Source organism: Anguilla rostrata, chromosome 4, assembly GCF_018555375.3.
Source record: "Anguilla rostrata isolate EN2019 chromosome 4, ASM1855537v3, whole genome shotgun sequence".
Classification (NCBI taxonomy): Eukaryota; Metazoa; Chordata; class Actinopteri; order Anguilliformes; family Anguillidae; genus Anguilla; species Anguilla rostrata.
The window spans coordinates 8,010,739-8,034,044 of NC_057936.1; the positions used below are offsets into that span (position 1 = coordinate 8,010,739).

At 44.2% G+C, this 23,306-nt stretch overlaps 2 protein-coding genes and 1 long non-coding RNA gene across 5 annotated transcripts in view; 1 reads left to right on the forward strand and 2 right to left on the reverse strand.

Annotated features, from left to right (window-relative positions):
• Positions 1-376: 376 nt before the first annotated feature.
• On the reverse strand, positions 377-5,975 carry LOC135252387 (uncharacterized). Its single transcript, XR_010329408.1, has 5 exons — positions 5,871-5,975; positions 4,282-4,674; positions 3,966-4,013; positions 2,972-3,121; positions 377-1,330 (listed from the first exon to the last, which is right to left on the reverse strand). It is a non-coding gene; the product is annotated as an uncharacterized LOC135252387 (long non-coding RNA).
• A 1,637-nt stretch (positions 5,976-7,612) lies between these two features.
• fsd1 (fibronectin type III and SPRY domain containing 1) lies at positions 7,613-20,193 on the forward strand. The gene is made up of 13 exons (XM_064330389.1): positions 7,613-7,750; positions 9,372-9,467; positions 9,897-10,028; positions 10,739-10,840; positions 11,249-11,271; positions 12,023-12,144; positions 13,027-13,236; positions 13,791-13,889; positions 14,856-15,003; positions 15,420-15,502; positions 16,298-16,549; positions 16,742-16,830; positions 18,750-20,193. Exons 1-13 carry the CDS (start codon positions 7,622-7,624, stop codon positions 18,858-18,860), a joined length of 1,596 nt encoding a protein of 531 aa, XP_064186459.1. The 5' UTR covers positions 7,613-7,621; the 3' UTR covers positions 18,861-20,193.
• The window catches only part of LOC135252393 (signal-transducing adaptor protein 2-like), an 18,143-nt gene continuing 14,464 nt past the window's right edge, over positions 19,628-23,306 (reverse strand). For all 3 annotated transcript variants that reach the window (XM_064330398.1, XM_064330397.1, XM_064330396.1), the window contains 5 exons: positions 23,005-23,076; positions 22,764-22,808; positions 22,231-22,308; positions 21,935-22,069; positions 19,628-21,517 (listed from right to left, as the gene is read on the reverse strand). In XM_064330398.1, coding sequence (XP_064186468.1) covers positions 21,441-21,517; positions 21,935-22,069; positions 22,231-22,308; positions 22,764-22,808; positions 23,005-23,076 — 407 coding nt within the window. In that variant the 3' untranslated portion in view covers positions 19,628-21,440. The remainder of the gene's footprint in view (positions 21,518-21,934; positions 22,070-22,230; positions 22,309-22,763; positions 22,809-23,004; positions 23,077-23,306) is intronic.

Consider the following 23,306-nt stretch of genomic DNA (forward strand, 5'->3'; position numbering starts at 1 on the left):
TCTAAATGCGTAATAGCAAACCATGCTGCAAACCATATCTTGACCTGTTATTTATATTTGTTCAAATGCCGCTTGGTAGATCGATTTGCCCTCTAATAATAGGATCTAAAATACTGTCGATGAATGAAACAGCAGAATGATCGCCTGCAGCCGAGCAATAAACCATAAATCATTTAAAATAAATTTTAAAAGTACATTATGGTTGCAATTAACTTTTATGTCCTTACAAGCCGAGATACCATACCTGCATAATCGAAACAGTTTGATAAAGTGGAGGACTTTCCATATTTTTATAAACCTCTTTGGTAACCTATAGGCTGTATGTGTGTCGTCTCTATATAATCAAATATTGTTCGTAGCAAGGCTCAAATTGTTTTATGGTCTGTGTTGATTTATTATTAACACTGCTACAATACAAATGACATATGAATTAAGTGAAAAACAGGTTTTAAAGACACAGAAGTGCTACAGTAAAACGGCCTCAATTAACTCCATTCTAATGTTTGACTTCACCAGCAATTTCCAACAGTTTATCTTCAAATTCAACTCTCTCTCTCTTTCCCAGCCTCTTCTCCATCTTGACAACGTACACGAAGTGCATCTTAATGCAGAGATATTTAGACTGCCTGTACAAGCAGTTGTTTTGAAAGTTGAACTCAAAAACTGGCAGACATCATAAACAACAGATTGCACAATATGGTGGCTAGATGACAGAATGAACAAAACACTTTTAAATTCCGCGTTAATCCACCCCATAGGTTTGGTCCTATCGTTGACTGCTGCCTAGTGGGGCACGAAAGTACAACAACCTAAAATCAGAGCGATCCCTCAGTGTTCCAGAAGCAGAATTCAAATCCTTTCTGCTCTCGGTTCTCGTTCAGCAGCGTGTGACCATTTTCCATGCTTCGACCACCCATGAAACGGATTCCTTTTGGTAAATTACGCTCAAACCCGAACTAAAGAGCTCACAGTGATCGACTGACGTGGGCAGTTAAAAACAAAGGTTGGCAAAGATCATGGTGAAAGAGGGAGTATTGGGAACTGTGCACAAAACCAGTAAGTAAAGGCAGAGGAGCGCGTGCACTGCAGTGGCTGAAGACGATGTGCCGCGCGGTATGTGACGGATCGTTCTGGGGAGAATCGGTTCCGTGGAGAGCCGTCTACAGTTCCGGTCACTGTTCAGGCCCAGGTGTTCAGAGTATTTTGGGTGTCCCCGGGTGTACTGAGGACGGCGGATCAGAAGGGTTCTGCTGCGTTCGTGGGCGTGGGGAGGGCTGGGGATGACCCGCGTTCTTGTGCACTGGATGCATGTTCTCATAGATGGGATTCTCTGCAGTTGAAAAAACAAAATAAATACATAAATAAATAAATATTGTACTCATATACTAGCCTACTAAACGCACTATTACTCATAAATATAATATAAATATAAATACATCAGACTGACAAACTGACTCGTATTAAATTCATCTTTAAAACTTACTGAGAAGATAGCTTACTGATTAAGGTGCAAACATACACTTTTATTTATTTATTTATTTATTTTTATTTAGGCATGTGCCAGTCTTATCCAGAGCGACCTACATGGCTTGCATTATTTTTCTCACGCACGTTGAGAAGAGAGACGGTTTGCAGCGGTGGGCACGAGATCAAAAGGGCTGACAGTAAATCAAAAACCATCGCTGGTTTCACAGCCGGTATGCAGAGCTTGGTTGCACACATACGCATACACACACATACCCGCAGGCATGCACGCATGCGCACACATATATAATATGTATTTTTTGCCATCTATTTCTACCTCTGATTTTTTATTCTTTTTTCATTACATTACATTTATTTGGCAGACGCTTTCATCCAAAGCGAATTACAATAAGTGCATACTGAAGGCCATTGGAACAACTACAAAAACACAGGTCCGATAAGGTACAATGCACATTATGTCACAGTTATTCATTGCCATGACCACATTAAGTCCACATTTTTCCCTTTTTGAATGCCCAACCCACACTTTCTTTGACTCTGATAGAACAAATTGGATCCCTCTTGGACTCAGGTAAGTTCTGTAAGACATAACACTGAGAAATTAACACTGAGAATTTTACTGTGTATATGTGCTTCTCCAGGCCTTATCACAAGCTTTGTCAGAGGATTGCACCCGACCCACGAGCGATCGGAATAACCTGCTATTGAGACGAAGCTGACTGAAACCCTCCTACCACTGGGCGACAGAACAGCCAATTTAGGCATCAGCATCATGCAACGAAAACGTATTCACTGCATCTGCAGGTTTTTGTTTCCACAATTCACCCCCGCTCAGTTAGCTAATTGGACGTCTAGGCTAATGCTGGATCACTCACAAGACAGATCACATGAAACTATTTTATACAAAGCCACAGAAGAGCAGTCTCTATCTATAAATGTAGCTAAAATGTTAGATCGTGTAAACATTTGGGTCAAGTAAATAATTAAGTGCCCCCCAGTAATTGCTTGCTGACTTTCCCAGTGCTACACTATGACACCCTGATCATTAGTAGGACAAGCCAGATTGCCGTCTCTGTTTTTATGCAAGACTACAGCTCTGGAGAAAATGAAGAGACCACATCAAATTTTCAGTTAATGAGTATAGTATGTGTCTGCATAAAATCTAAATTCGTGAACTACTGACCACATTTGATTTTAATTTCAAACAAAAATATTGTCATTAAGAATATTTATTTCCAGACATTTTCAACTGGGCAGAATACTAAAAATAAACTGTATTGTTATACATTGCAAACCTAAAGAAGTTTATACTCATAAATAAAAAATAAAAACAACAATGTCTTCACTTTACCAGATAGCAACCCAGGTTCTTCTTTAAAAAAAGTGGTGGTCTCTTAATTTTGTCCCGAGATGTATATTGCTAAAGAGAAGATGAATGTGTGTGTGTGTGTGTGTGTGTGTATTTGTGCAAGTAGTTCTTGTTTACCTTTATTCTGGCATCTCATCCTCCTGCATAGTATCCTTACACCACCAATAAAGATTGCAGCCAGCATAAGACTTCCAACACCCACTGTCACCCACACCCACCAGTGTGCATTCACATGATGTGGGAGTGATGCGGGGGAGCGAGGTGTTGCTGATTTGGGGAAGAAAAAGGAAAAGAAAGGACAAGAGAGCAGTTATTAGTGCTGTCAACATTATATGCAGTTAAAGGAACCTTTTCTATAGCCACAGCTTAAGTCAAATGATTTGAGCTGATAAAAAATATATATATATATGTCTAGGGTAGGCAGGGCGTTTATGTTTCTGGAGACCCAGTGTATAGCAGGTTTTTGTTTCCACAAATGGCCCCTGCCCCAATTAGCTAATTGGGATGCATACACCAATGGCTGTTTGTGTACATACGCAGATTACTGTTGTTATTCATTAGCTTATCAATAAATTCCTAACTAATGTCAACTAATGCAAATAATTGGGCTAATTAAATAATTAAGAGCGGAAATTGGACTGAAATCTAGTAATATATCCTTGCCTATCACTGTGCAATGCACTCAAAGACATAACCAACCACTGGCTGCTATTTTAAGTGTGCATTTTTAATATTTAATAATTAGAGGGTAGGGTCTTAGCCTGTTTATGAACAATAGTGTCTTGAGTATCAGGCTTACGGAAAATTAAGGGCTGTGAGAAATTATACCGCTGAAAATAAACATAAAGTAACATATAAGATGGAAAATGTTGTATTCACTCTATGCTGTCTTTTTAGATTCATGTTGTCAGTCTACAGTGTAAACAGGATGTGCAGAGAAAGGATTTCATCTTCAACAGCTCCTTTCTGCTTTTCTTGTTTCTCCTTCATAATACACACATGCATGCATGTGTACCTTCTGAAAACAAGAATACACAAACATATACACTTGTACATACAGATAGTCTGTGCACACATCTAGGGACACACACACACACACACAAACACATACTGTGTTTAGCTGCAGTTTTAGTAGCAGGGGAACTTCTCAGTGAAGATGCTGTCAAAGAAAGAAAGCCGTCAGATTTTGCGTCAGGTTACTTGATAAATATAATGTATGTTTTAAATTGTCAATATGTGAGTTCAGTCACATCCGTTGATGTTGCTGAACTACACTCATTATTGTCACCATCAACATTCCTCAGTAGCCTAAAACAGGAAGACTACATCGTCAGCGTCTTAACAACTGCGCAAACAGCCCATCGCACATTTAATATGCTGGCTGGACTTAATAATCAAGTAATCAAATATTTTAGAAGATTACTCACGCACGATAACTTCAGTTCCAGGGTTGCATTTTTGCTGAAAGATAGGAATCTCCACCACAACCTCACAGAAGTACCACCCACTGTCATTGGCTGTAACGTCTCTCAAAGTCAGGCTTGACCAGTTACGTCCCGTCCACTGTGTGACTCGGTCCCTTGTCACCAGGCTCGCTGTCTCATTGGACAGGCCGGAAGAGAACTTGGGTTCTCCACAGCCTGAGCTCTGGCCTTCCTTCTTAAACCAGTTGACCCTAACCCGGTAGGCGCTAACCCGGTAGGTGTCACCCTCAATGTCGAAGCTGCAGTTGAGCGTCAGGAAGGGTCTGAGGAGGACCAGCGGGGGCGTCTGTGGATGAAACGTAATTCTGCTGGCCACGGTTGCTCCCTCCACCGTTGCTGGCGAGAGTAAGCACCATGGGATCGTCACACACACACAACAAATTGTCACTTTACATTACATTACATTACATTACATTACAGGCATTTAGCAGACGCTCTTACCCAGAGCGACTTACACAACTTTTACATAGCATTTTACATTGTATCCATTTATACAGCTGGATATATACTGAAGCAATTTCGGTTAAGTACCTTGCTCAAGGGTACAACGGCAGTGTCCTACCCGGGAATCGAACCTGCGACCTTTCGGTTACAAGCCCAGTTCCTTACCCACTGTGCTACACTCCGTCCTTACTTGTTACACTTGTTACATGTTGCCCCATCCCAACACCTCTTGGTAATTTGTATTTGTCCTAATACTGTAGCTTATTCTTCTGCCTAGTTGCCTTTGCAGATGTTAGGCCAGAATAGTGTTCACTGTTCTCGGCTAGAAATAGCTGTACAAAATAAGTATTGTACCTTACTGAACCCGTGTTTAGCAGTTGTCTACGACCATGAAATGCACTTTTTTGTACGTTGCTTTGGATAAAAGCGTCTGCCAAATGAATGTAATGTAATGTAATGTAATGTAATGGATCGTGTCAAAACAGATAAATGTGGTCGAAAAGTTGCACGTGGTGTCGTACGATGGCGAAGCAAATTGAGGAACAAGGCAAAAATGCGGTAATATAAAACAGAACAAACACAGAGGCAGTGTGCTGAGTTAAATACCGAGGTAAGAAGAGAAAAAACATTACAGTGCAATTTCTGTGCAATTTTTCCCTGACATGAACAAGGAACAATAAACCACTGGAAGTCATAATTAGCCGAGCCTTCACAGCTTAGCAAAGCGGCTATCATTGAATTTATGTGTGTTTCGCTCTATGTGTCCTCCTCAGAGCAAAGAAGCATCAAGCTATACAATATTTTTTACATTTATTATTATTATATTACATTGTTATTAATGGCCTACAAAAGGGTATTTAGATTAGTCCCCAAATTTTCCAAAAATTTCATAGAGTGAAGGTGAAAATCATAATGAACAATAAAAGAAAACAGTGATGTGCACAAGCAAATTTACAGTAACAGTGTAAGCAATGAACACATTTAACACATCACATTATGCAATAATCTGACTCTCGTTTAGGCGACTAAATATATATGTCCTGCTCAGTACAGAGATCACCTTTTGGTGTGTTGGAAAGCTCTTTTACCTTTCAGCAGCAGTAGATAAAATATTTTGAAGAAGAAGAAGTCCATTTTAGCCGTTTCAAAGAGATTGTGTGGTCTTCTTGCTCTTCATGCTACGCTTGCCTTCCTGTTCTGCAAGAGAGCAAGTGTGTGTGGTGGGCCTTTGTGAGGGAGTGGGAGGGGCGGTCTCAGACACAACAGAGGAAAAATAAAGCTAAAGGAAGGCAGGCATATACCTATAAAACAACCACCAACTGACAAAATGGTGAGAAGGACCAGTTGTGACTTTTTTTAAAAATATTTTTTTAAAAGCATCTTCCTGCCTTCAGACTAAAAAATGTAAATTGCTACTGTTTTAAAGAGAGGCACCAGAAGAGCTTTACCTGGCTGGTCGTCTGTGGTCACAGTGCTATACAAAGCATGATGGTTCTGAGAAGTGGGAGGAGCTATTGTATCGCAAGCCTGTGGGTTTCCGTGTGAACACACTGGTGTGGAGGTGTCAGCCGCCACAACCCGAAACTCCATTCAGTTCCTTTGTTGCTTTTCTATCTGAATACAGTTAGCTTCTTTTTTTATTTATAAAAAGAGAAACACACCAACCTGAGAGAACATTCTGAACACTACAGGTAGAACTGGAAGACTATACTAGAGTAGAAGAGAGATTGTGCCAAAAGTAAAAGGTGGAAAAAGAGGACAATATTAAATAATAAAATATCAACAATTATTAGATTGTTGATCTCCTGGTTAGATCTCCAGGAACAGGGTTGGTTGCCACTGTACTGCATGGAGCCACACAATCATATGCATGGATATGTAGGCTAACTTGGTAGACAGATCTATGTCACCATGTCAACTAGCTTAGCAGACCAGCTTTGTAAATTTGTTAAAAGCAATGATTAGGGTACAGTATTACCTGGGCGAAACTGTTTTATCGGTGACTAGCTCATTGGAGAATGGTTTGTTTTTCAGCTGATTAGTCAAGGTCGATTTTACTGCTTGTACTAGCTGCAAGTTACAAGCTAGCCAACCAACAAATGTATTTGTTTCCAAAGTTTCGAAAAGTCGACCTCTCAGAACTTAAGCAATTGATGTGGGGGGTGCATGCATCTAAACTAAATTGCAAGAAAACAGTAGGTCTAGTGCAAAATAGGGCAAATAACGGGGTCAACCACGCAAACCGAAACAGACCCTCGGTAGTTACGAAGTACTTCAGAGTTGTTCATAAGCGCAGAACAGTTTTCCATTTTACTAGATAATGCACAGGTTACAGTTATACTAAAAAGACTATGCGCAAGTAACCGACGAACTACCTTCATTTATTATTTAAAAATAAAAAATAAAAAAACAATTTTTGTACAACAACGCCGTAATGAGAAAATGTCAGTGTTTTTATAACGTTGTTTAACAGTGTTTTTCCTCCACACCCAAACCATATAACTTTCCACATACATTGACTGATTTATTTATTTTTTGGTAAAAATCACACATGCATCATTGGATGCACGATCTGCGCGGACGATGACACATAAAAGCATTAGCCAATCTACTTATTTCCAGTTTGGTCATCGGTCTCATGTCTATAGCGTTGTAAATCCATTTCACGCTTTACTTTACCACGGGAAAATATTTTAAGAACTCGAGAACAAGTTTTCATAACTAACCCTAAAAAAAATATATTTGGCTTAATAGTTGCGCGTCTGGTCGTACTTCATTTCCCAGCATATTATAGGCTTTCGTCGCGCCTGCGCACAAGAGACAAGTGGCCTGGGGCTGGATGAGGGATGCTACGCCGTCCAGCAGCATCAGTACCAGCTTGCTTTACCGTTTGGTGGGGAATCAAAGCAACGCGGCATTCGGCCAGACAGTAAAGACTCCTCAGTTCGGTGACATGGATGATCAGAAGGTAGGATAAACCGGCGCGACAGGTGTGTCGAGGGTAGCTGTGCACGAAAAAAGACAGGGAGAAACCGTCAAGCCAACCGTTATGTATTTTGTTCTGTTTCATCACTTGATTGCAGCAAGTATCCTGCTGTCCCATGTACGAATCCGCTTGTAATGCGACCGGGCCTACGGAGCTATTATTCAAGAAACACTGTAAAAATAAGTAGCGATTTCTTCTTAATTATTAAACAAATCGTTCGAATGTGCTGGCCTTGTAGCTTGTGGATACTGATGCTGTAATCGTTATAGTTCCAGCTGTCACGGCGCTGAATTATGCTCAGCAACAAACCGCGCCTGGCTGTGACAGTTCCCGAAAGCGACATTCTCGTGTTTCAAATACCAGAGCTACATGCAACACCCAAGCCTTCACTGTAGGCTATAGCTTTTAGCCGGCCTGATGCCGTGAACAGTTCATATTCCCCTGGCCGAAAGTATTTTCTTTCAAGACATAGGGTAGGGTACGAATAACTCCCTACCGCGATGGCTACACGCTGATCTCATTTCAAAATAGCCCTAATAAGCGCAATTTACAAGAAACGAACTGACGGCTGGGTTAACTCGGAAATGCCACTGGACCATAATCGATTGGAAGGCACCAACTCGATTGCACGCTATGCGTCCTGTTAAATTTGTTAATTGAAAACCAAGGCGAAAACGTTGCTTGTACTGTCCTTTTTGTTTGCCATCCGAATAATTTTGTTAGCCCGCGCCGTGGGTGTGGCAGCTTACTTGCCCGCCTCCCTTAGCAACAAACCAGGCACATTTGCTGAACAATGAATTATGTATCAAACCTCAGGCCACTGCAGAATATCACCGTAAAGGGGGCTATGCCGTAAAGCTACGCTTGGGTCTAGGAATTATACTCTACAGTTGTGATCTAGGGGAGTAAGCCATATGTATGTGTATGCATGTGTACAACTGTCCATGGCAACTTATGTATTATTGTAGTCTTATTAAAAGATCTAGATCTTGTTCCTTTTGAAAACATCTGCCCTATTTTTCTGTGAAATGCTTTCATCATTATTATTTCAAATAAGCAGCATAACCTTAAAAGTCACGTCTGCTATCAATTGTCTGGAAAGTAACGTTGATATTCGTAGGGATATCCAAATTCCAAATGTATTTGAAAGCAACGAGTGTAGATCTTTGGCACGATATATTTGCAAAGCTTGTCTGTTTATATGAGTTTTTGGAGGAATGCACTAATGTACCCGTGTGTACTAAAAATGTTTCATATTGAACAAATTTGTCTGTATTGTACAAATAACTTGATTTAGACTAATTCGCTATTGCTTTATTAGTACCATGTAGTTATGTGCAGTGTTTTACATTGCAGTGTCAAAGTAATTGTGAGATTTTAATAGTGTTTATGTTTTTTGGGAACGTACAAACCCGCTGTGTCCTGGTATTCATATGATTCTCTAGATTTGAAATGTATTTGAACCTGAGATATACAGCAGGAACTCATTTTTGAAAAACTTTGCCTGGTTGCAAGCGATAACGCACTGAAGAGGAGCTCTGATGTGCTGGCCCCCGACCCCTGACCTTTGACCTCTCTAACCCTACGTCGGTCCCTGTCTCAGGATTCACTGAGGAAGATCACCAACACGCTGGCTCTGAAGAATGAAGAGATCCAAAATTTCATATGCTGCCTGAAGCAGAGCCTGCTGAACCTGGAGGTATGTAGAGGAGCGAGGCTGCATTACTAGCACATTAGCATATTAGCGTTTCACACATTAGCGTATTAACGTTGAAAGCTCCACTTGATATCTTTATGTATTGGCACAGTTAACCTGCTGGCACCGTGAGTGAGGTACAGATTGCACCACTGGACAAATGGACCTAGAATCATGTATACTGCAAAATAATAACCAAGCTCAGACAATAAATGACTCACACTAGCTAGATGCTCGCAAAAAAAAGAAATAATAATGTTATTATATGTTTTTTGGGGCATCTAGCGAGTGTGCAAGTCTTTTTTCTTTTCTGACCGTAAATATGTTCCTGTGACTCAACACCTTTTTTGTGTGCATTTGTTTTCACATTGAGAAAAAAAGGCGCGTTTTAAAATGGCGACCAACGCCGCTCGCTTACCTGTGACCCTGCAGGCCAACTCCGCCCGTGTCCAGGAGGACCTGGAGGCAGAATTCGGCTCCCTGTACTCCGCCCTGGACGAGCTGAAGGAGGGCATGACCACCCGCATCAAGCAGGAGAGAGCCAGCCGCACGTACGAACTGCAGGTCCGTCCCTGGCGCCGTTCCTGTTTGTGCCACGTTCGTCCAGCAGGGGGCGGGCTTTTTTGTGCCAGGATTAGCCAGCACTACCACTACCACAGTGTTCATAGATCATCAGAACAGGCTTGTGTGGGAGATGTGTCGGAGGCAGTGAAAGACTAACGGTAGATTAGGTCATATTACAGGGTAGACGGGTGCTTAAACTTCTTTTACGACAGTGCTTTCTTAGGAGTGCATCGCTTGTATTCATGGCGAACGTTACAGTGTAGGCCTTTTTATGTCTCTCCCTTTGTATGCCTGTGTCTCTGGGAAACGAGCACAGAGACTACTTATAGGCCGTAAATGTACAGGGTCATGACAGAAAATAATAAAAAACAATAACAACAGCAATAATGATAATGGATTACATTGTGCATAGTGCACTTTGTAATCTGTACACCAAAGTCGGGGGGGGGGGGGGGTATGGGTTGGGGGGAGGACTCAACCACTGCTAATGTGCAGCTCCACCTGGGTAACGTGTAGCACCCACCTGGGCAATGCGTGGCAGCCATTTTACTTCCGAAGGCTCGTCACGCAGCAGCCGCGGTCGGCACGGAGGGAAAGTAAAATGGCCGCGAAGAACAGGCTGTGTGGCGTTCTCTCCAGCACTCGGCCGATTATAAGAATTAACCAGAACTTTTAACGATTCTCATTCCGTCCCATAAAAACCCTGCCAGAACCAACTGAGCGCGTGCACCAAAGCGCTGGAAAGCTCCGAGGAGCTGCTGGAGCTGGCCAATCAGACGCTTTGCTCCTCCGACGCAGATGGCTTTAACCAGGTGAGGCAGCGGTGGTAACGTGAGCCAACTTAGTGAATGAGTTTTTTGTTTTTCTGGGCTACTGCTCATACCTTAATGTGGCACACTGTGGTTGTTCTTGTTCAGAAGGAAGTCCTTGTTTATTTAAATGTGTCTGAGGTTTCGCGATGTCTATTGCCTCTGCGTATGTGCTTACATCAGTAGTACAATTCCGTCATCCATGATTGGTTAATGATAACATGTCAGTTTAATGTAGCAGTGTAAAGTGTGACAGCTTGATCAAGGTTTAATGTTTGTACTGGGGAACAAAAAGGCCTGCGACTCAATTTTCTCTTGATCCCTCTTGTCTCCCCCTCCCTCCCTCTTTCTATTCCTCCCTCCCTAACTCTTTTCTTCCACTTCTCCTTTTTTTACAATTTCTGCTTCCAGGCGGCCAAAGAGATAAAGGATAGGTACAGTGTCACTGTCCTTTCCCCCCCCACAGATTCTTTGGTCTCCGTCTGTAACCTTGTAAACCTTCATGCATCTAAAAAATGCATGCAGTCATGCATGCATATAGACATGCATGCATAGTGAAACTCTCTTTGCTCATTTATATTCTTTGGTTTTTTTCCTCCTTTTAAAGAAGCTTGGTTTGAATGGATTATGTGATCATCCCCTGTCCTCTATCCTTGTGTAGAACTGTTTTAAACAAATCAATGTGAGACCTGTGTGCTGTGTCCAATAATCAGTTGTTTGTCTGCAAACTGATTGCGTCTCTTCTTGTAGATATGTGTCTTAGTTAGAGAATTTTCTTTCTTTCTTACTTAGATTGTTGCCTATGTGCTTAACAATATAGTGGGTGTTGTCTGTGTGTGTCTGTGTCTGTGTCTGGTGTGCGCGTGTGTCTGTGTGTGTGCGTCTGTGTGCACGTATGCCGGTGTGTGTGTCTGTGTGTGTGTCTGTGTGCGTATGTTTGTCTGTGTGTTTGTGTCTGTGCACGCGTGTGTGTGTGCGTGTGTGTGTGTGCGCGTGTGTGTGCGTGCGTGTGTGTGCGTGTGCGTGTGTGTGTGCGTGCGCGTGCGCATGTGTGTGAGTCGGTATGTGTGCGTGTGCCTGTGTGTGTGCGTGCATGTGTGCGTCCGTGTGCGTGTGTATGTGTGTCTGTGTGTGTGTGTGCGTGTGCACGTGTGTGTTTATGCGCATGTGTGTGTGTGTGTGCAGTGTGACGATGGCTCCGGCGTTCCGTCTGTCCCTCAAAGCCAAGGCCAGCGACAGCATGAGTCACATGATGGTGGATTTTGCTCAGGAGAGGGAAGTGCTTCAGGCCATCAAGTTCCTCCCAGGTCAGACCCTCAGAGCTCTCCTCCCTGTGACCTGCCTCTCCCACAGACAGGGCAGCGCTGCGCAAGAACACCGATAACATGTTGCCGTGGCAACACCAGGCCAACCGCATACACTGCAAAAAAAAGTCTGTTCTAACAAGTGTTTTAGTCTTGTGACTAATGAGACTTACATCCTTTTTTAAAAAAAAAAAATCTCTTGCACCCCAGGTTAAGTAACTTTTTGCTCATCAAGTGAAATTGTCTTACCCTATTTGAAAATTTTGAAATGAATCAAATTGTCTCACCTTATTGCCAATCTTATCATCTAATTTAGCAAAAAGTAATAGGAGTAAAATTTTAAGGCTAAATATAAGAGAAAAATACTTAAGTTAAGTTTGACTTAATTTTTGTTTTTTTTTGCATTGTATTAAAACCTAGGCGGGGGTTTATTAAATTTCAGGTATAAACCATCAGGCCACAGAACTGGATAAAACTGGAATGGCTAATCCTTAGCCGTGCAGCTACAAGGCACTGTTCCAGTGTTAATACAGTTCTGTGGTCTAGTAGCTCAAACGTGTGATTCAAAAACCTGCTTCGTGTACTGCTGTTGACCAAATGTGTTTCCTGTAATTGCTGAGTTAATTTTTAACTGCCGCGGTATACCTGATAAACACTTGTGTTGCACTTGAGCATGCATTAATGTTCATTATTTATTATTTATCACTTTTCAAGTACTATGGGTACTATGGGTGCATGCTGTATGTGCCCACATGGTGGCGCTATTGTTTAACAGCCGATACTGAATGCTGAAGATCTGGTAAAGCTCGCACTGACAAACCCTGAACTGCACGGAGTGACACCTCCCGTTCCTCTTCCTCTTCCTCTTGCTCCTCTTCCTCCCAGTGCCCGCCACCCCGGAGATCCGGGTGGCGGATTGCCTGGTGTCGGACAACACCGTGACCATGGTGTGGTCGCTGCCGGAGCCCGACTCGAAGATCGACCACTACGTCCTGGAGCATCGGAGGACCAATCACGAGGGCCCGCCGCGCGCCAGAGAGGAGTACCCCTGGATGGTGGTGGAGGGCATCCGTGAGACGGAGTTCACCCTTACAGGTATGCCAACTGCACCCACTTTACACAGGTGTAGGTGCTCACAGGTACACTATCAACATCCTCTCTACAGAGTTACTGATAAAGATGCTCATAGCTAAAGCACTAACACTGACTCTACGCTCCTACTCCACTTCACACAGTTACAGGTAAAGATACTCACAGGCAGAGCACTAACACTGACTCTACGCTCCTACTCCACTTTACACAGTTACAGGTAAAGATACTCACAGGCAGAGCACTAACACTCGCTCTCCTACTCCACTTTACACAGGTAAAGATACTCACAGGTAGAGCACTAACACTCACTCTCCTACTCCACTTTACACAGGTAAAGATACTCACAGGCAGAGCACTAACACTCACTCTGCTACTCCACTTTGCACAGGTAAAGATACTCACAGGTAAAGCACTGCCTCTAACTCTCCTGTGGGTGAAACTCGCTGACATTAACACTGTATTCTCTGTGATCAGACACACTGACATCAACGTTAACCGCAGACCGTACGTACGACCCCCCCCCCCCCCCCCCCCCCCCCACCCGTTCTGCATCGCAGGTCTTCGCTTCGACACGCGCTTCATGACCTTCCGCGTGAAGGCGTGCAACAAGGCCGTGGCAGGGGAGTTCTCGGAACCCGTAACCCTGGAAACACTCGGTGAGACTCTCAGACGTCCGGTGCGGCACGCCGGGAACGTTTCACCCGGTGGCCCGGCAGCCAATCACGGCCCAGTATAGATGCACTCTTAGCCTTTTCGATCAATGAACTGTTATCCGGAAGAATTAAAAATAGCAGCCAGCATCCCCACAGGGTCAGCCCTGGAGAGTGACAGAATAACTAATTAACATTATTTAGACCAGGAGTTTTTTTTTTCAGGTCCAGGAAACCCACCCAGGCTTACAGGTATCCAGGGAACCCCCATCATAAGTTAAAATGATATATATACATAAAGTTTTATATTTTGAAATATTATATATAGTTATTGCATGTATACTGTAGGTCTGGCCAGGGTCCCCCTGTTGAAAACCCAGGATTTAGACCACTGTGTCTGCCATGTTAATGAGTGTCCAGCTGGTGGCTGAAGAGTCCAGGCCTCACAGATGTGGTATAAAGGGGCCAATAGCCATCCAGGGCAAAGAGGAGGACACGCCTCCCATGAAACGCAAGTCATGTCCTTTCAGCAGTCACTATGAGAGTGACTGTAGAAAGCAAGAGAATTATGCGCCACCACAAGAGTTGCCAAGCATGAGCAAGAGTCATGTACACCATTTTAATCTTTAACCCTTTAAGGTGTTAGATCATAGATCACAAATATGTGATTAGAATGTTCTTAACTGAACATTCTAATGCTGATGTCACAATCACTACTGATAATTGAAAGCGATGGAGTTTTAGAACACTGACTTAGAATTTTGAAGAAAATAAAACATTCCAAAAAACGTACTCTTCAAAGGGTTAAAAACAGTCTTAGGCCAGCGACTGTGTACGTGCAACATTAATAAAGCACTAATGTAGGTCCATGTAGGTTAGTGTGTTGGAGGCGGTTTTAATGGGAATTAGTGGGAACAGTAAGTAGCATGGAACATTGGTTTGAAATGACACCCCTCTGCCCACCCCCCCCAGCCTTCGTGTTCAAACTGGACTCGGGCACATCCCACCAGAACCTGCACGTGGAGGACCTGAGCGTGGAGTGGGACAGCAGTGGCGGGAAGGTCCAGGACATCCGCAAGGACAAGAACCGGACCAGCTCGCCCATGAACTCCCCCGCAAGGTCTGAAGTAGAACGGCACCCCACCACGCCCGTCGCTCTAGCTAGCGTACACGTAAGCTAGGATAGACAATTTGGCTCGTGAGCTAGCTTGCTAGCTGATCAGCTTGACTTTTTGTTATCAAGTCAGTTGTCATGAAATTTATTATGCTTATTCGGAGTACAATGTCTTGTGCTAACGCTTTTTAGCTGGCAAATGGTGTGCTCGTAGAACAGTAGAACGTCACAAAAAAATCCAAAAATAGATTATTCTTGGATATAAATTGCTGGCATGTAGGGGAAATGGGGGGGTCTTAGCAGAATGTTTTTAGCGGTTTCCCTTACATCTTCACTTAGCGACCGCTAGCAGCCGTCTTTTACACTCTCGCTCTGACCTCACCCTCCCGTCGCCTCACGTCTTCACCTCCGCCGCCCCGCAGGAGCGCCGTGATGTCACCGAAGAGGGCGCCGTCCGCCCGGGTGGGGCGCGACCGGTTCACCGCGGAGTCCTACACCGTGCTGGGTGAGTGTGTGCGGAGGGATACGGTCCTACGCCGTGCTGGGTGAGTGTGTGCGGAGGGATACACACCGGGGGGGGTCCTACACCGTGCTGGGTGAGTGTGTGCGGAGGGATACGCACCGCAGGGTCCTACGCCGTGCTGGGTGAGTGTGTGCGGAGGGATACGCACCGCAGGGTCCTACGCCGTGCTGGGTGAGTGTGTGCGGAGGGATACACACCGCAGGGTCCTACGCCGTGCTGGGTGAGTGTGCGGAGGGATACGCTCGCTTTGAGCACCACTGCGTGATACGCCGTGCTGGGTGAGTGTGTGCGGAGGGATACACACCGCAGGGTCCTACGCCGTGCTGGGTGAGTGGGTGCGGAGGGATACGCTCGCTTTGAGTGTGGTGATATTCCCGTTCTGAGGCCTACGGTGTGTGTGCTAAGTGCATTGCTGTAGATGTGTGAGCAGTGTGTGTCTGCACAATGACACAAATACTCGATTTGCTGCAAGGTGGTCATATTCAAAAAGACGTTGACCTATTGAGCTTTTTTTTTTTTGTCTATTTTGTCCGTGTAGTAAAATTCTCTTAAAGCGTCAAGGAATAAAATAAAACTATTTTCCAGAATAGGCTCAAGTGGGATGTTTTCTTATTCCATTTTTTAAAAATAAAATAAAATAATAAAAAAATAAATATGTCCACTGGGAATCATTGCGTGACAGCCTGTTTGTAAGCAGAGCTAATACAAACTGAAGTATTGATCGATCGATCGCTTCCCCTCCCACCACCCTGTCCGCCCGAAAATAACCGCGCCCAGGAGACACGGCGATCGACGGGGGCCAGCAGTACTGGGAGGTGCGGTTCGATAAGGAGAGCAAGGCCTTCGCCGTGGGCGTGGCCCTCCGGACGCTCGGGCGCTTCGACCAGCTGGGCAAGACCGCCGCCTCCTGGTGCCTGCACCTCAACAACTGGCTGCAGCAGAGCCTGACCGCCAAGCACAACAACAAGGCCCGCCCCCTGGACTGCGCCATCCCCGACCGCATCGGCGTCTACTGCAGCTACGAGGAGGGTGAGTCAGCTTATCAGTTTGCACAAAAGGGCCAGTTCGGTTCAATCAGGGAGTGACAGGTACTCCTGTACACCTGTAATCGTTACTCCCCTCAGCCAGGCCGGGCTCCGCCCCTCTCTGTGATGTAACACAAGGGGCGGAGCTCGCGCCGAGGGAGCGCTTGACCTTGACTCCTCCCTCTTTCCCTCGCAGGCGTACTGTCCTTTTACAACGGCCGGAACAAGCAGCTCATCCACACCTTCAGGACAAAGTTCCCCCAGCCTGTGGTGCCTGCCTTCATGGTGAGAGAGAGAGAAAGATCTCGAGATAGAGATAGATAGAGAGAGAGAGAGAGAGAAAGAGAGACCACAGAGACCACAACGTATATGTGGTCACTGTAAGACAGGAGAGGTGGAAACAGAGATGCACTTTCTCCTATTGTGAAAAATATTCAGAAATTAGGACACATTATTTAAACAAATTTTCTCTAATTATAAAGGACTTCCTTTCCCAAACAAATGAGACAAAAATGCAAATCCTGCTAGGAGAAAGGCCAACAGCTCCACTAGCAGCAAAGTACATCTTGGCCTGCCATATTCTGAGGGACACTGGTTGACCATCACGAATATATTTATTTTAATTATTAATTCTTTCTTAACTTTTTTTTCCATTTTCTTTTTTCTACATTATTAATATTATTACTGTTATTGTTATTATATAGCCTACTCGCTGTGGTCATTACCACACTGTTAATTGCATTGTTGTGGTTACCACAATGTTGTTTGTATTTCACTGTTGTTTGTATTCCAATTCCTGTTTGTGTGTGTACGCTTTGGCAATAAGTACAAAAGTATTTCATGCCAATAAAGCATTTTGAATTTGAATTTGAATTTGAGAGAGAGACAGTGAACAGATTACTGCACTAATGAATGAGAGAGAGCCCAGTGACCCAGCCTGCATTGAAAAGGCAGGGGCTAATGCAGTTAGGAATTACTACACAACCAGTGTGTTGCCTTTGATGTTTTTCATCATTCGTAACTTCCCGAAATGGAGAAAGATCTCGAGAGCGAGAGAGAGAGAGAGAGAGAGAGAGAGAGAGAGCGCACTCTGACTCAGACTAACAGTAATTACTTGAGGTTCCCATTAAGGAAGTCACAACTTTGGGGAAATGCTATAATTACAGGATGTGGTGTGACATAGCATTCATTTAGCAGGCGACTGCGATGCAGTGACTTAAGTGTCAGAGGGAGCGTAAACGGACTCACCTGAGCTCGGCGTCGTACCTGGCTGACTACATTCCCGCACCAGCCAGCGCACATGCACCTCCACTGAGGAACTGAATCAACCACGGCAGCCTAGAACTGCAATACGAATCAGAAACACGTACATATGACACCCAGACAAAAAAAAAACAGTTAGCCACAGTGGTCAGAGTTTCACTAACACAGGCTAATTCTAGTTCTCTTCAGCAGAACCTGAACACTGAAAACGGTGGTCGTTCTGAGCAAGGCGGTGTTAGGAAGCGTAACCTAAACGCACAGTAAATAAACACATCGGATAATAGCGCATTCTTATCCAATCACGTTGACATTCCATGCTACTGGTGACCCAGCCATACTTACATGCTGATCCATTTCATTTGTACAGCCTAGACATCACTGCAGATCACCTCAACGCTTCATTGGCTACCTATCAAAGTTACAGTTGATTTTAAAGTAACTGCCACTGACTTACAAATCACTCCAAGGTCTAGCCCTGTCATGTCTTTCCAACCTGCTCACACCGTGTGTTCCAACGCCTGTTCTCAGTTGATGTCCATTCCCACGGTGGACATCTTGTGGTCCCCAAGATTTAAAAACAGACCGTCGGTGGCAGGGCCTTTTCATATAGAGCCCATATCAGCGTAGCAGGGTCAGTCGCCTCATTTAAAGCCAGGCTTAAAACTCACTTTCCTGTTCTTGTTTTTTTATGAATTATATTTCTTCTGTTTCTAATCCAGTGCTTTTGCATGCTTGTTGTAAACTTTGCTTTGTTATATTTATATTTCGGATTTTCTCATTACTAATTTTTTCCACTTCTTTTTAATTGTATTATTATTATTTTTTAACAGTGTATTGTGCACTTAAAATTCCAGTAAACGTAAACAACAACACCACTGTTCTACTTCTCTTATATTGAGCAGCCTCTCGCCGACGTCTCTGCTCTCTGTCTCCCCCTGCAGGTGTGGAATGGTAGCTTCTCTGTGCAGACGGGGCTGCAGGTGCCCAGCGTTGTGCAAAGTGGGCAGAGGAGGAACAGCGATGCCAGCAGCTCCAACGCCAGCCTGACCTAAGACCCGGGGGGGACGGGGACACGGCACCAGAGTCGCAGCAGAACCTCAACCCGTCCGGGCCGGGCGCTCTCAGGAGCACACGGGAAGCACAGCCCGACCCAGGCCCAACCCCTCCAGAACCTCTCCCCCCCCCCCCCCCCAAAGGCAGAACTTATAACAAGCTGCAAATGCCACCAGCGTCGCGTCTGGCTGCCCTAGGGAGGCTCACTGGCCGCCACCATTTCGTTTTGCTGACTCTTTGTGCCTTGTAGCTCTCTCAGACAAACAATGATTGTGCGCACTCAATAACATTCATAAAAAACAGCAGGCAAAAAGCCAAATGGTTCAACTCAACAACAAAAAAAGCAACTTATTGTATTACGTTATTATTAACGTTATGGTATTAACGTGTTACTATGTTAACATAAAACTGCTGATACAGCTTTAATGTTGCGGCTATTCCAAGCTTGAATGCTTGGAATTGGTAGACCTTTAAAATAGCATGCGTATTACACACATTTGCTAGTGCACACAGGTGAACAAACACAAACTCACAAATATACACTCAGTTGATCTCTGCCTCTCTCTCTCACACACACACACAAGAAAGCACTCTTGCACACACACACTTTTTCCAGTTTGCACATTTACAAGCATATACACAGGCACTCACACAAACACACACCACTCGCATGCATGCACAAATTCCCTTTCTCAAACACACAAACACGACACACACACACACACACACACAAACAGAATTACAGAGCAGCACAATGACATACCAGTTTTTCGCAAAACCTTTTAATAATACTTGGCTTCTTACAGAATGTACTTCATTCAACATGACAGTGTGAGCCAGTGGCAAGGTGGTCAGCCAAGCAGCAGAGTCAAGCAGGATTACTGTACAGAGATTCGGGTCTCGGAAGGTGTATAAAAATATAAAGAGTATGTATGCGTTTTACAGCACTGCCCTTCAAAATCTTCAATGAATGCCAGTAATGGGAAGTCAACTTCAGTGGAGTTAATGCCCAGATAATAAAGGATAGTGGTTAGTATATAATTGTTCTTGCCCAGTAGTGTGTCTGAACACCTATTTCCCGTTTAGTTACATTTATTTAAAGTGTCAGGGTGCTTTTTTCTTTGAGCTGTCAAACCAAGGTATTCGAGGAGAGAGGAGGCTAAAATGTCAGTATGCATACTGTATATGTGAATATAATCCACAATGCTTTAAATGCTCAATGAATTGTTTTTTTTTTTACTTAATTTACTGACTGAAGAAGTGATCACCTTGTAAATGCTTTGATTTTTATCCACTTTGTCACTGTGCCAATAAAACCACAGTGAGGCGTTGCTTGGTGTTCTTCTGTCTCCTAAGAACACCAATCACATTACATTACATTACAGGCATTTAGCAGACGCTCTTATCCAGAGCGACCTACACAACATTTTACATAGTTTTTACATTGTATCCATTTGTACAGCTGGATATACACTGAAGCAATGCAGGTTAAGTACCTTGCTCAAGGGCACAACGGCAGCGTCCTACCAGGAGTCGAACCGGCAACCATTAGGTTACAAGACCGGGTCCTTACCCATTATGCTACACTGCCGCCCCTTAATCACCGGTTGAGTTATTAGTTTTGCGTGTGCTACAAGGTTTAGCATGTGCCGAAGGCCTCTGTAAATCAGACCCATAGCACCTAGAGCTGAAGGGCCCAGTACAAGTTTGTACAAGGGCCCAGTATGAGAGGCCTCAATTGTAAAGCGCTTTGGATAAAAGCGCTATATAAATGCAGTCCATTTACCATTTACCAAGTCACATGACCCAGTACTCCGGCACAGCAGGTCAGTCTGCCAGACCGGAGATCTTCAGTGGCGTGTTTTACCGGCAGTGATGTCACTGTACAAACATCAAATCAAGCGCGTTTTCTGAGACGACTGGTTGAGCCTCGCACAACAGGGATATGACGGGATTATCAGCCTGAGCATTGGATACACAATTACCGTTTCTCATTTGTGTCAGGAAACACATACATAAAATAAACACGTACTGCAGCTATTTTTGATGAATCTCACAGGGAGGACAAGCACTGACATATACAGAGGAAAACCTTTTTAAACAGAGGAGTTGAGGACAACGTAAGATTGTCTAACACTGAAGAAGGGAAACAACAAAGGGTAAATTAAATCACATTTGTACAAAAAAAACTTTTTTTTTCCTCACATGATTCGGTGTGCAAATTCACAGTTGGTAGTAGCGTTAGTGATAGCTTGACTTTTAACAGAATCTACAGTCAGTGAATTCTCTGTCCTCGCGGATTTAAAATCTTGAGTTGTAGTGAGGATCGATGGATCATTAATCGTATGTGTTTCAAAGTGCCAACACTGATCAGGTGACCTCAATAACACCTATAGGTCCAGCCAGGTGTCTGTTTCTTTAAGGCCACCACATAGCAGACTTGTAGAGTTTTTTTCCAGTACAATTGATAGCTACCTGTCAGTCAAAGACAGGTGAAAGAGAAAGCTAAGATTTCCTGCGTAGGAAAGCAATAGCATTTGAGGCTTCGAAGAAGCTTATAAGTCCCAATGAGGAATATCCTAGTTGGCAGAGTCTCTTTGCTCGTCGTACTTCGCTCGTCTCATCTCCAATTTCTCTTTCAGTTCGTCGGTTATAGCTATGTGACAGGAGAAAAAAAACCCCACTGGAAATTACTGCACAGACAATGGTAATTTACATTGGATAATATATTACATTATAGGCAGTTGGCAGATTCTCTTATCCAGAGGGACTTACACAACTTTAAAAAATATATATTTTTTTGTGCATAGCATTTACATTACATGCATCCCTTTATACACACTGGATAATTATACAGCTGGATGCATACTGAAGCAATGCAGGTTAAGTAGCTTGCTCAAGGGTACAACGGCAGTGTCCTGTGACCTGTGACCTTCAGGTTACGAGACCAACTCCTTACCCGTTATACTACACAGCCGCCCTAATACCATCTTAGCGGGCAGCATGATGACGATGACAAAGACGATTTAAAAAGTGGTATTGGAAGTAAAATACATGTAATGATGTCACTTACCTGCCGTAAAGTGGTCAGATGGCAGACTGCGGCGTCTCACTTTGGTGGGGGCCTTGGTGGGGGCCTCGGTGGGGGCCTCGGTGGGTTTCGAAGTACGGGGTGGAGGAACAGGGCGTCTGAGGACCTGACTGTCAGCTGCAGACAAGGTGGAGACACAAGATGGCGTCCGGTGTGAGTTCCGGCACAAAATGGCTGCCGTACGTCACGCCAGGTCAAAGAATAGTAAGACTAGAAAGACGACAGAAACAGCGATTTTAGGAATGAGATGGAGAGGTGACGGCAGACGTTGGGCTCACCTGAGGTGCTGGTGCTCTGCTCTTCATATCGGGACAAGGAGACAGAGGAGGGCACCTTGGGTAACAGGGCCTTTTTAACTGAAATACAGACCCAAAACTCACTGAAATGGACCCAATCCGAGCTCGAAGTCTGTACTGTTTCCACACAATGTTTCAGCCCAACGGCTTTCTGCACCAGGATATACTGAACTACCACATTATTGGCACTGGTGGTGATGTCCATGTTCCAAAAAACCATGTTCCTCTAAACCAGGGCTGCCCAACCCAGTTCCTGGAGATCTGCCACCCTGTAGATTTTCATTCCAGCCATAATTGACACACATCTCATTCTAAAATTAGCAGTTCAATGAGCTCTCTAGCTGTTGAATGAGATGTGCCTACTTAGGGCTGGAGTGAAAACCTACAGGACGGTAGATCTCCAGGAACAGGGCTGAGCAGTCCTGCTCTTAATTAATGTAAATGGTTAGCTCTTCTCTGTGAACACAGAGGTATAAATGCAAAATGGAGGGGCGGGGGGTGTATGACAGGCTCACCTGTCTGTGGTGGGAGTGTCGTAAAGTTTTCATCTTCAGCGTCCCCTGAAAGAGAAGCACCAGCACACTGAAATCACCTCACACACCCACCGCACAGAGGCCCCCAACACAGCTTCGCGGACATAAAAACCCTTTCCAGAAGACGCAAAGCACGTTGACTGGTGAGGCCCGGGGGCCTTATTCTGCTTTGTCTGTGGAACAACATTTGTTAGAGGGGTAACAGGAGACAGTTGCCACTCACCTGAGGTGCCGCTGATCCGTCCTTCATATGGGGGGACGGAGGAGGGCAGCTTGGGAAACAGGGCCCTTTTCCCTGAAACACAGAGTCAAAGCTCACTGAAATACAGAGTCGAAGTTCACTGAAATACAGAGTCAAAGCTCACTGAAATACAGAGCCGAAGCTCACTGAAATACAGCTCACTGAAACACAGAGCCAAAGCTCACTGAAACACAGAGCCAAAGCTCACTGAAATACAGAGCCGAAGCTCACTGAAACACAGAGCCAAAGCTCACTGAAACACAGAGCCGAAGCTCACTGAAATA

Excerpts from the sequence above, each read along its gene's own strand:
- fsd1 (XM_064330389.1), top strand. The coding sequence starts at position 7,622 with ATGAGGGATGCTACGCCGTCCAGCAGCATCAGTACCAGCTTGCTTTAC. Across the intron at positions 10,841-11,248 it reads ACGCAGATGGCTTTAACCAG|GCGGCCAAAGAGATAAAGGA; the intron begins GTGAGGCAGCGG and ends TTCTGCTTCCAG. Across the intron at positions 16,550-16,741 it reads CTACTGCAGCTACGAGGAGG|GCGTACTGTCCTTTTACAAC; the intron begins GTGAGTCAGCTT and ends TTTCCCTCGCAG.